Source organism: Crotalus tigris, unplaced genomic scaffold (assembly GCF_016545835.1).
Source record: "Crotalus tigris isolate CLP2741 ecotype Arizona unplaced genomic scaffold, ASM1654583v1 scf7180000017916.3911339, whole genome shotgun sequence".
Classification (NCBI taxonomy): domain Eukaryota; kingdom Metazoa; phylum Chordata; class Lepidosauria; order Squamata; family Viperidae; genus Crotalus; species Crotalus tigris.
In genome coordinates this window covers 3757751-3771073 of record NW_024096718.1, presented here as the reverse complement: position 1 = coordinate 3771073, position 13323 = coordinate 3757751, and the positions used below count along the sequence as shown (strand labels likewise).

Below are 13323 nucleotides of genomic sequence, written 5' to 3'. Positions count from 1 at the left end.
TCTTGATCTTTTCCTTGAAAACGTTTCGCTTCTCATCTAAGAAGCTTCTTCAGTTCTGAAGAACTGAAAAACTGTCTTTTGGAAAAGCACCTTTTGGACAACCATGACCTGGATGATTAAGAATCTCCGTAGCTGTTTGGACAAAGAGTCCCCTCCTCCATCGCTGCGTGGGCGTGGCCATCCTTGCAGCCCTTTCGAGCATCCGCACTTCTACCCGCCGGATGTTCCCTTGTTAGTTCCCGGAAGTGACGTCGCCCAGCGCTAACTCGCCCCCTCCTCTCCGGCGGTGGCTGGCTGCGGCAGCTGTAGAGCCAGGAGGGGCTGGCGGAGGCGAAGCAGTATTCGTGGAATATGGCGGACGGCGTGGACCACATAGACATTTATGCCGATGTAGGAGAAGAGTTTAATCAGGTAGGAAATTGTGCGCGGCCGGTTTTCCACGGGGACGTTCCAAGCCAGAAATGGCACTGCAGGGAGGGGGAGAGGCCTGCGGTTTCGAGTGGCAGAGCGTGGCTGTCTAGTGCGGGCCTTTCAGGGCAGGGGGAAGCCGGCGCCATTGTTGACTGTGGCGCTCATCCGCGGCCCCGCGCGACTTTCCCGCCTGGCGTGTGGCATGTCTGCACACCGGCTATGCTTAGAGCCCGAAGGATCGCACGACAGGGGCGCGGCATCGTACCTAGCATGCGCCTTTTCTTCCCCCCTCCGCTCCGCCTCTTCCCTTTTCTTGACGAGGCTCCCAAGCGCTGGGAGACAATGAGCCGAAGGAGGAGTCTCTCCCCTAAGACACCGCGTTCTTTATTCCCTATTCCGCCTGCTCCCTTAAGAAGAGGGAAACTAGAACACCGCGGTCTTCCCTTTATAAGCCGTAAAAAAGAGTGTTTCCACGGCCTCCTTGTTGCGGATTCATCAAGGTGATCGCTTTCAACCTGTAGGGGATAAAAGTAATTCCTTTTCCCCAAAGAGAGTTTGCGTTCCCTTGGTGCTCTCTTTATTTTTGCACAAAATTTAATGATAGCAACGTTCGATGCGCAAGTTTTAATAATAAACTTGGTTATACCAGAATGACATTATTTTTTTAAGAAGCATCGGCTTTCTCAGATTAATTCATAAAGAATAAATGGATATATTTTACACGTTTGGGAAAATAATTTTTATTTTTGAAATCGGTAGAATTGGACAGAATTGTAAAACAGTTCGATTGCATAATTCTGTTCCCAGTCAATGATAGCACTAAATAGCATACTATAATGTAAAACTGATAAATTTGGCTCTGTTCTATCTTGGGATATTGAGTTATTTATTCTTTTTTTTCTATGTTATCATAGGAGATTTATTTGAAACATTTATCATAGATTTATTTTAAACATTTATCATAGATTTATTTTAAAGCAATGTACTCTTTTTTAAAAGTGTCCCCCAAAATATAATTCTGTTTGATGTGTTAACTGTCTGCTTTGAAATTTTTGCTTGTTTTCTTTCATATTTTAAAGTTGCTTTTACACACACACACACACACACACACACACACACCTCATTAAGAAAGGAGAAATTCTCAAAATAGATGCTAGAAATTTGGCTTTTAAAATATTTATTAAAAACTGCAGGTTTATGTCTAGTCCAACAGGGAGCATTTTAGTGCATATGTGTTTTGCTTATTTATAAGATTCAAAGTCCTCTTGTTTCCTCCATTTTTGACATCAAGGTTAGACTAGCATATATGATTTATTCAGTAAAATCAATGCTATATAATTTAAAAAATTATGGGAGGGAAATAATCTTCATCACAACTTGACTTGGCTACAACAAACTGTCAGTAGAACTAATTGAATAACAGTCTTCCCTTTGTCATACTCTGGATTACAGTTTTATAGTTCTTTATATCAACAAGCATTCAAAGCTGGGCATCCAATTTTTTTTCAAAGGCAAAGTAATTTTCTGTTGGCTAATCAAATGCAGAGTAACAATTGAGATACAGGCAGTCAGCCCCCAATGTACGATCACAATTGACCCCAAAATTTCTGTTGTTAAGCAAGGCAGTTGTTAAGTGAGTTTTGCCCCATTTTACAACTTTTCTTGCCACAGTTGTTAGGAAGTCAATCAGTCTTTCTCATTGACTTTGCTTGTCATAAGTTGCAAAAGTTAGTAACACAAACCTGGGACACTGCAAGTATCATAATTACATGCCGGTTGCCAAGAGTCTGAATTTTGATCATGTGATCTCTGCAGTGGTTATAAGTGGGAAAAACAGTCATAAGTCAATTTTTTTAGTGCCATTGTAACTTTGAACAGTCATAAACAAATGGTTGTAGATCAAGGACTTCCTGTACTTAACAACCCTGCAGAAAATATTGTCTGAAAATTCCAACTGATTACAGGTAGTCCTTGATTTATGACCACAATTGAGCTCAAAATTTCTTTAGCTAAGTGAAACATTTGTTAAGTGAGCTTTACCCCATTTTACAATCTTTCTTGCCGCATTTGTTAAATTAACAATACTTAGTAATACAATAATTAGTATTTAACAATGCAACAAACAATTATATTGTTAAATTTGTATCACGGTTATTAAGTGAATCTGGCTTCCCCATTGACTTTGTTTGTCAGAAGGTCACAAAAGGTGATCACATGACGCTGGGACACTCCAACCATCATAAATATGAATCAGTTGTCAAGCATCTGAATTTTGAACACATGACCAAGGGGCTGCTGCAATAGTCATAAGTGTGAAAAATGGTCCTAAATCACTTTTTCAGTGCTGTACCTTTGAATAGTCATTAAACGAACTGTTAGTCAAGGACTACCTATACTTAAGAGGAGAACTTGACAAAAAAAAAATTCAAGGAAAATTAGACTGTAGTGGGTTTGCTCTATGCTTTTGCATAATTGGCTTGATTTGTATATTAAGTCATACTCCATTGCTTTATATTTTATTACTATTGCCATAAGTGCGAACTCAACTGTAATATCTGCAGATATGTTATGAATTCTAAATCTATACTCGTTATAGAGTAGTGTGACACTCCAGTAGTTTGGTATTTGATTTCTCATATTAAAATATAATTTGTATATTTTAATAGCAGGAAATATCTACACTTTAACAACTTCTGTATAGTCCATGCAGATGATATTGCAAAGATGTTTAAAAAGATGATACCATTCCTAGAAATTTGGAGAAAAGTAGGATGGCAGAACTATAAGATTGATTTTTTTTATTAAAAGGTTTTATACAATATACATCCCAAAACCCACCCACCCCTACCCTCCCTCCCCCACTTCCCAGAGCTGAGTACAGGGTTACAAATAAACAATCAAACTCTAAAAAAAATATTACCCAACTATACAAGTAACCAAGTCCATAACACACTTTAACTCCCTTATAACATAAATATAAACAAATTAAAAATAAACATAATAATGTAAACAAATCAATATTGTTAAACCATACTAAAACTAATAAAAATTAAAAAGAAACTATTAATAATACTCTAAAGCAGTGGTTCTCAACCTGTGGGTCGGGACCCCATTTGGGGTCGAACGACCATTTCACGGGGGTCGCCAAACCACGCTGTCCGCCATTTTTTTCCCTTTTCCCCAGCTGTCCTACTCCCTCTTATTGGTGGCCACACCCACTTGGGGGTCACCACAACATGGGGAACTGTATTATGGGGTCACGGCATTAGAAAGGTTGAGAACCACTGCTCTAAAGTTTACTCATAGGCTAAATGAAACTTTTTAATCCCATATTTATTCTGAATATAATCTATCCATCTTCTCCAAACCGAAATATATCTTTCTTGTGAGTGATCCTTCAGGTAAGCAGAAATTTTTGCCATTTCTGCTAAATTTGACACCTTAAGCGTCCAATCTTCTATAGTAGGCAAAGAATCTTTCTTCCAATATTGCTCTACTAATAACCTTGCAGCTGTTATAAAATTCAACATCAGATTAGTTTCTTTAGCATCACAATCTACAATAACACCCAACAAAAATAGTTGTGGTGTGAACTTTATCTTTCTTTTAAAAATCTTTTGAATGTTCCACCAAATCTTAATCCAAAAAGCTTTTATATTTCTACAAGTCCACCAAATATGAAAATAGGTTGCATCCAAGCTACCACATCTCCAACATTTGGGCTGTAAATTGGGATACATATAAGACAACTTTTTGGGATTCAAATGCCACCTATAAAACATTTTATAAAAATTTTCTCTTAAATTTTGAGCCTGAGTAAATTTTACATTTCTAACCCAAATTACCTCCCATGTATCCAATGAAATCGGTTCTTGAATATTTTGAGCCCATTTTATCATACAATCTTTAACTAAATCCATTTCAGAATCCAATTCTATTAAAACATTATAAATTCTCTTTATGTGGGCTCAATTTGAATCTTTAATCTGTTTTACCAAATTCTCATCCCCTAAAGTAATACCAACCTTTTGATCTAAGCTCCACTTAACCAACAATTGGTTATACTGAAACCAAGACTGTACAATATTTTCTTGCTTTAACTCAACTACAGATTTTAATTGCCAATCCTTCCCTACCAATCTAAGTAATTCCTTATAAGAAATCCTATCCACGTTCACACCCCTAGATACCCCCTCTATCGCGTGTCCAGGAATCCCCCTAATTGGTATTTTATAATTTAACCTATAATAATACTTCTTCCAGACACGCAATAAAGCACTTCATAAAATATGGGATTTAAAAACCTGATCTACTTTTTTTATCATAAATTAGATATGCGCGCCATCCATATAATTAATCCCATCCATCAAGAGAAAGTATATTTTTATTTGTTAAATTAAGCCAATCACTAATCAATTTTAAAGCCACCGCATCATAATATAATTTCAGATTAGGTGCCTTAAGTCCTCCTCTTTCCTGTATAACTTGTATAATCTTGAACTTAACTCTTGGTTCTTTTCCCCGCCCAAATAAATTTATTAATACCCTTCTGCCATTCATCCAAATTGGCATCGTTTTCAAAATAGGTATCATTTGAAACAAAAAAAGAAACTTTGGAAGGACATTCATTTTAACCGCTGAGATTCTCCCCAGCAAAGATAATTGGAGTTTTTTCCAATCATTTAAATCCTTTTGCACTTTTACCCATAGTGTCTCATAGTTATTTTTTATACAATTTAGCATTAGAAGCTGTAATGTATACTCCCAGATATTTAACCTTTTTCACTATTTCAAAACCTGTCAATTTAGCTAACATATCCTTTTCCTTCATAGACATATTTTTCGGTAATATTTTAGTCTTATTATTATTTACCTTAAAATTAGACACTTTCCCATACTGGCTTATGATTTCCACCAAATCCCTTACTGACTGTGTCGGTTGAGATAATATCACAACCAAATCATCAGCAAAAGCTCTCAACCTATAATCATTCTTATTTATTTTTATTCCCTTTATTGTAGTTGATTCACGAATTTTAATTAGTAAAATCTCCATTGTTAAAACAAATGACAATGGGGATAATGGACAACCCTGTCTTGTACCCTTTTCAATTTTAAATGCTTCTGTTAATGCCCCATTAATTATAATTTGTGCCAATTGTTGTTGATATATAGCCTTAAGAGCATATAAAAATTTATCCCCCAAATTCATTTTCTCTACAACTCTCAATAAAAATTGCCAATTTAACTGATCAAAAGCTTTTTCAGCATCCAAAAATATCAAAGCCGCAGGGATTTGATTATTCTTGTCCAAATACTCACATTAACAATTTGTCTTACATTATATTTCATATATTTCCCAGTTATAAATCCAGATTGATCACTATGGATCAATTGCTTCAAAACATGCATTAATCTATTTGCCAATATTTTCGAAAAAATCTTATAATCTGTATTCAAAAGAGATATAGGTCTATAATTCTTAGGCTGGGTAAGAGCTTGATCCTCTTTTGGGATCAACGATATAAAAGCCCTTTTCCAAGATGGAGGTACCTCTGCTCCCAACAAAATACTGTTAAAAAGTTCCTTTAATGGTTCTATCATTTCTTTAGATAACATTTTATAATAGATTGCAGTTAATCCATCTGTACCAGGAGCCTTACCAACCTTTAACTGTTTGATTGCCCAAATAATTTCTTCAGAAGTAATTAAGCAATTCATCTCATTTCGTTGATCATTTGAAAGTCTAGGAAAATATGCTGCCTGTAAATACTTATCTATATCTGAAGCTTGTATGCTTTCACTAGCATAAAACCTTGAGTAAAAATCTAAAAAACTCCTTTTAATCAAATTTTGTTGATATACCTCTTTATCTTTATAAATCTATTTTCTCTATAATCCTTGACTTCTGTTTCTTCCTTAATTGATAAGCCAACCACTTACCAGGCTTATTTGCGTTACAAAACGTGTTATGTTTCATATAACGCAAGTTAATTGTGATCTGATCAGCCATTAACATATTAAATTGCTCCTTAAGAATATTTATAGACGCCTTTAACCTATTGTCCAATGGATTCAAAATAAAAGCCTTCTCTTTCAGTTTAATCTCTTCTTCCAACTCTTTATGTTTTTGCATCTGTTTACGCCTATGCGCATTGTTTATATGAATCAGAACCCCTCTCATATAAGGTTTACTAGCATCCCAAACCACTGCCATCGAGGTACCCTTATACATATTCAAAAGAAAAAATTCCTTCAAATATTCTCTACATTTCTGTGAGATCCCCTCATATCTAAATAAATTTTCATTCAGTCTCCAAGTCCTTCTATTCCCGTCTTCAACAGATAACTCCAACCATACACGACTATGGTCCGACAATATTCTAGGGAAAATCTAGGCATTCTTGATCCTAGAAAAATGATCAGTGGTGATTAGAAAAAAGTCAATTCTGGAATACGATTGATGCCTGTCCAAAACAAAGTAAAATCTCTGTCCTCCATATTCTGTTCTCGCCAAATGTCTCTGAGTTCCAAATCATCCTTCAAATCAAAAAAAGCTTTAGGTAACTTAGCATGATTGGAAGATTTAAAAAAACCCTTCTTGTCCTTACTTGAATCTAAAACACCATTCCAATTGCCCATCATAATAACAGATTTATAATCCAATTGAGTTAGTTTCTGATGTAACAACTTATAAAACTTTTTGTTGTTGATTAGGGCGTATAGTCCAATAATAAGAAATTTCTTGCCTTGTAATACTAAATCAATGATAACATATCTTCCTTGTATATCAGAATCAATTAATTTAGCCGATAAGTCTTTTCTTACATAAATAACTACACCCCTTTTTTTTCTGGAGCAGAAGCTATAAAATGTAATCCCAATTGGGAATTAATCAAATACTTTTGATCCTTTAAAGCAATATGAGTCTCCTGCAAGCAGACAACATCATTCTTATGTTGTTTCAAATAATGAAATACTTTCTTTCTTTTCTGTGGTGAATTCAGGCCATTAACATTCCATGTCATAAACTTTGCCATCCTTAATGGCCTGAAGCCTCGGGAACACTACTTGAAGATCAGCTGTTGATGATCTCTTCGGTCTTGTCCCTCCCACAGGCTCTGTAGTAATCGAACCTTGTATTATGGATCCAACATCAGCCTTCTGCTGTTCTTTTCTTTACGCCTATGCACAGCACGAGTCATCCTCTGTTCCTTTGGATTACCTTTTACCTCCAAACACTGTTCCATAGCTCCAGCCTGTAAATCTGCTACAACCAATGACATTGCACCTTCAGCTGGCTGTTCTTCTGGCCTTTCTTCTATTCTCTTAAGTTGTGGAGATGGTGGCGAACCTGCTTTCAGGACAGAAGTATAAAAATCTTTTGCTTTTGAGATTGTATTAAGTCTGTAACGTGTGTCCCAGCATAGTTCACTATTCCAACAGGTATCTCCCATCTAAACTGAACCTGTTGATTTTTAAGCTCCTCAGCCAGAAAAGTGAAATCCTTTCTTTTTCTAAGGATTTTTGGAGGTATTTCTTTTACGATTATAACATTTTGGGCTGCAATTTGAAATCTCTGCTTATAAAAAGCCTGTACAATTTCATTACGAAGTGATCTCCTAGAGAAATAAATAACCACGTCTCTAGGTAAATTTCTCTGCCTCGCAATCCATGAATTGATTCTAAATATTTTGTCTATCTCAATATTTCCTCAAGTTCACATCCCAAAATAGGAGCAATATCTCTTGCCACCTCCTCTCTCAGATCCTCTTGCAGATTCTACTTCAGTCCTCTTATTCGCAAAGCAAATTCCATGTCTCTATATTGTGATATGGTAACTCCATCCTGTGTTGTATCAATCTTATTTTCAATTTATTTTCAACTGTTTTCTAGTCTCGCAGTATTTTCCACAACTTCATCCACCCTGTCATCTATACATTCAATATGGGCGGCTACCCCTTGGAATGCAAGCACTGTGTCTTCCCTCATTTCTCTGTTTTTATTCTCAAGAAGCTCTGCCACCTCTTCTTTAATCTCTTGCGCTGTTTTTTTCAAAGCATCTTGTATATCTTTAAGTGTAAATGCCAGTGGTGGAGGAGAGGGTGAGGGTGACTTAGGCTTAGTTTGCAACACAGTCTGAGTTACCGGGGAGGAGATTGAAACTTTAGGGACAACAGGGATTCCGAGACGCTTTGAAGCCATTTTCTATCTGTTTAAAACCACTTCTTATAAAATCAGCAATTACAAAAAAAAGGGAAAGAGAAGGCTAATTTCAAAAAAGAGAAAAGAAAGATTCTTGCTTTTTAAATAAATAGCCAAAATCTGTTACATATTTAAACTTTGTTGCAGAATATAAGTCTTTCTTAACACTGTCCTTTCAAACAAAGAAACAACACTCCAGGCCATTTTTCTTCTCTTGCTTTTAGTGAAATTGAAAGGTGGAGAAGATTCTTTTAACTCTTTTCCTGAGTTAAAGTCCCAAGCATTGACAATTCTAATCTCTCCTGGTCAGCTCCGTCTGATTTTAATTTACTCACAAGTCTCTTTAAGATACAGATGTGGAAGCGGCGTCTTCCTTTGTTCCTGAAACTCAGGACAAAGGCATCCTGGAATGCGGAGAAAAACCTCGGGCTCTGAGGGAGCTCTCACCCTCCGACATCCAAATAATTAAGGAGGCCCAGGGGAGCTCGACCTCTACCCGTGGAAAACTCCTCCTCCTCTTCTCCCGAGGAGAGAGGTTTCAAGCTGCGGAACAGCTGATATTCGCCGTCTCCGCACGCTTTCACACAATCCCAGGGCAGGCGGCTAAAGAAAAGCAAAATATCAAAAAAGTCAAAACATCCTTTTCCTTCATTAGACATATTTTTCGATAATATTTTAGTCTTATTATTATTTACCTTAAAACCAGAAACCTTCCCATACTGAGTTAAAATTTTTACCAAATCCCTAACCGAGTCTGTCGGTTGAGATAATGTCACAACCAAATCATTAGCAAAAGCTCTCAATCTATAATCATTCTTATTTATTTTTATTCCCTTTATTCTAGGTGACTCCCGAATTTTAATAAGTAAAATCTCCATTGTTAAAACAAATAACAATGGGGATAAAAGACATCCCTGTCTTGTACCCTTTTCAATTTTAAATGCTTCTGTTAAACCCCCATTAACTATAATTTGTGCAGATTGTTGTTGATATATTGCCTTAAGAGAGCTGCCCTATTTTTGAATGGCAGGCTTCGGGCTCTGCTCCAGAAGTGGATAAAATTTTGATGAAAACTATTCTTTTTTTTTTTAACAAAATTTTATTAAATTTATATAGGTAAGGAAAAATAGGAAGAATATAGGTATGGCAAAGGGAAGGGTAAAAAGGAAAGAGGGAGGGGAAGGAAAAAGGGGATTAGGGTAAAATAAGGATAGGTACAATCACATATTTCAACAAACAAGCAACTGTCTGGTTCATAATGATGAGTAAGTATCATATTCAACCATTTTTAACAAAGCTTAAACTGTAACATATTAAAAATAATTAGTTGTTAATATAGTTGGGTAATGTTAGTTAGATTATGATTGTTTATTTTTAACCCTGTAATCAGCTTTGGGAAGTAGGGGAGGGGGAGAGGGGGGAGGGATTTGGGGTATATATTGTGTAAAATCTTTAAAACTTTTAATAATAATAATAATAATTTTTAATAATTAGTAAACAAATACGTTGATCTATTAAGTAAACACTAATAAAATCACATAAAAAATAAATAAAATAAAATAAAAAAATAAATCCTAACAATCAAAATTAACAAATAAAAATCAGTAAATCAGGAAAAGTAATCGTATCATCAAAATGTTAGTTAGAACTCGATTAAAAATCAGTCATCTATTCTAAAATATTAAATCCTTCAAGTTCTAACGTGTTTCTAACCATTGATAAAAAAATTTTTAAGTTCTAAAATAAATTGAATCATCTTTTTCTTTCATTTCTAATGTTAGTCTATCCATTTCTGCACACTCTAGAATTTTGGTAATAATAATCTGGTCAGATGGTAGATTCTCATTTTTCCAAAATTGGGCAAATACTATCCTTGCAGCAGTTAAAACATGCAATATCAAATAGTCATTCTCTTTACCATAATTAGGTCTTAATATTCCTAACAAAAACAATTCTGGTTTAAATTCTATTTGTAGTTTCATCATCTTTTCCAACCATCTATGAATCTTAGACCAATATTTCTTAGCGATAGGGCATGTCCACCAGGCATGGTAATAAGTGCCTGGCTCTTGTTTACATTTCCAGCAAGTACCCGAAACATTTTTAAACATTTTCGCTAAGTAAACTGGTGTCATATGCCATCTATAGAACATCTTATATAAGTTTTCTTTATATGCTACCGCTTTTGTAAGCTTAATGTTTTTATCCCAAAGTTTTTGCCAGTCTTCCAAATCTATAGAATATCCAAAATTCTTTGCCCATACTATCATTGTTTCTTTCACTTGTTCTTCTTCCATCTTCCAGCTTAGAAGAAATTTATAGAGTTTTCTAATCAAATTCTCATCTGTTTTTAACAAAATTTTTTCCAATGGGGCCTGTTCTTTGTAAAAACCTATCGATTTTATATCTTTTTCGTATCTTGTTTGAATTTGCAAGTAGGACCACCATGTCAAATCAATACCTTGTAATTGTAAAGTTTGCCTGTCCTTGATGTCAACGCTGCAAATATTGTATATTCTTGCTTTTGACAATATGTAGAATTGTCTGGTAATTATGGGGTTAATACAGAGCAGAAGGGGGGTTGTGGGTAAAGCCTGGGAAAGAAAGAGGAAGAAAACATTTGACCTTCACACTAATTGGATAATGTGAGATATGACGGCTAATTTAGGGAGGGAACATGCTGATAATTTAACTGCTCAGAGGAAGAGAACTTAGATCCTAGCATCCCTCCGTTGTGCCTGTGCCGACATTTTGTAACAATAAAAGACCTTTAGGAAAATGAATGCCTGGAAGTTCTTTGGAATGTTTCATTATCCGGAACCTCAACATCATGCTAGGATCTCACATTCTTTTCAAACAACCTGGGGTCCTGAGCCCCATCCGCTATCTCTATGCTTGAGAGGAGCTGGTAAAGATTCGGGAAAGATCTCATTATGGAGAAGGAAAGATTGTCTGAGGCCAGCCCCGTGGCTGCAACAGTTTCCCCGGGGGGGGGGGAGCGACAGCCAGCAAGCCAGGGGAGAGAGGAATTTGGCAGATTTCCCAGCTGAGAGCGAAGACTTCAAAAGCAGAATGGACAGATAACACAGTTATGGGTGACTCATTGGAAAGATTTCAAAACTCAGAAATGAAAACCAGAAATCAGTTCCTACAAAGTGAAACCTACAGCCCTTCCATTGCAGATGTTCCTGCCAGGGACTCCAGCTCCGAAGAGAGAGAGAATCCCAGTCTGAATCCTCTGCAGCAATGGGGAGATTGGGTTTTCCAGCAGGTGGCTGATCCATGTCCCCTGAACTTACCACAGTTAATAGAGGCCTTGCAATTCCTTGGAGTGGTACAGAAGCCAGGAGATCAGCAGCTGTTGGGAGAACAGCCACAGCAAGGAGGTTGGCCACAGCCCCCAAACGTGCAAACCCTGGGCATAAATCTGTAGCCAGGTTGGGGCCTACAGCAACTGGGGGGGGGGCACAAGAGCAGTGGGGAGCCCAGCAGGAAGCCTGTCAGATCCTGCCTTTACCGGCTAGGGACCCCAATCCTCAAGAGAAGGGGAGTTCCAGCCTGAGGCATCTGCAGCAATGGGTAGATGGGTTTCCCCAGCAGATGAATGATCAGCAGCAGCAGAGGGCGTCAACACCCCCTGCAGTCCAACAGCAGAGAAGACCACTACAACCCCAACTTGCGCAGCTACCATTGGGGGCAACCGCAATGCTGATGCGGCCCTCAGTGAAATTGACTTTGACACCCCTGTTCTAGAAAGTTTTCTCAACTTTTTAGTCTAGACCCCTGAATCTTTTTGGTGGCTTTTCATTGAAGTATTAACAAGATTCTGTCCGGCTTAGCTTTTTGCTTTGTATGTATTTAGTAAATTTGCCATCTGATACATTTAAAATCAATGAAAGAAAATGTAAATGAAAAATTGCTGCAAAAGTTACTATGTTCAAAATAGAACATCTTGTTATGGTTGTCATAACCGTGCTGCTTTTGCAAGTTGCCAACTAATCTGAATAATTTCTTGTATATTAAAATTAAATAATTGGTTTTCTTAGAGGCTAGATATGGAAGAATTGAGGATTAGATGCAGGAAATAGTGGTTACCTGGCTATGAGATGGCCTTTATCTAAACGTAGGACATCTGCTTAGGTTCATAGCTATTAGGTGTTATATTAAAGTCTTTTAATTTAGAAGGGTGAGAGGAAACCACAAATTTAACCCATGAAATATAATGGTGATTTTGTACTGATAGTAGGCAGTCAACTACTGCATAATGGCTTCATTTCTAATCTCATTGAACCATGTCTCTAAGTCTTCTGAGAAATTAAGCCATGAAGTATCTGGTGTGATTTACTGCTGAACCTAGGATGGGAAGTCTGACAACTTGACCGCTCACTCTTTGTTTTTGTCACTTTGGGAGAAGAACCATTGTCTTAAGCCCAAAGAGTAACGTGATGACTACACTTCATCTGGCAGCTATACTAATTGTTGAGTTATCGGTATTGGTGTGTATTAACCATGCCCTTCTGTGGCCCCAAGGACGAAGAAATGCTGTTCTTATTAATGGTAAGGTGCTTGAAAGTTGGCCTGGGGGTCTCCCTTTGATGTGAAGTGACTCTGCGGATGCTCTTCGAGGTCCATGGCCGGAGGATCTGCTTTACGCGTTTCCTCCTCTCCCTCTGATTCCAGCAGTCATCCGCAAGCTCCTGCAGGAGA

General features: G+C 37.0%; 1 protein-coding gene across 4 annotated transcripts in view; it reads left to right on the top strand.

Annotated features, from left to right (window-relative positions):
* Positions 1–246: 246 nt before the first annotated feature.
* CPSF6 (cleavage and polyadenylation specific factor 6) overlaps positions 247–13323 on the top strand; it is a 48631-nt gene continuing 35554 nt past the window's right edge. For 2 of the 4 annotated variants that reach the window (XM_039344511.1, XM_039344509.1), the window contains exon 1: positions 247–411. In XM_039344511.1, the coding sequence (XP_039200445.1) occupies positions 352–411 (60 nt within the window). In that variant the 5' untranslated portion in view covers positions 247–351. The remainder of the gene's footprint in view (positions 412–13323) is intronic. The other 2 variants (XM_039344512.1, XM_039344510.1) reach the window with 1 other exon arrangement.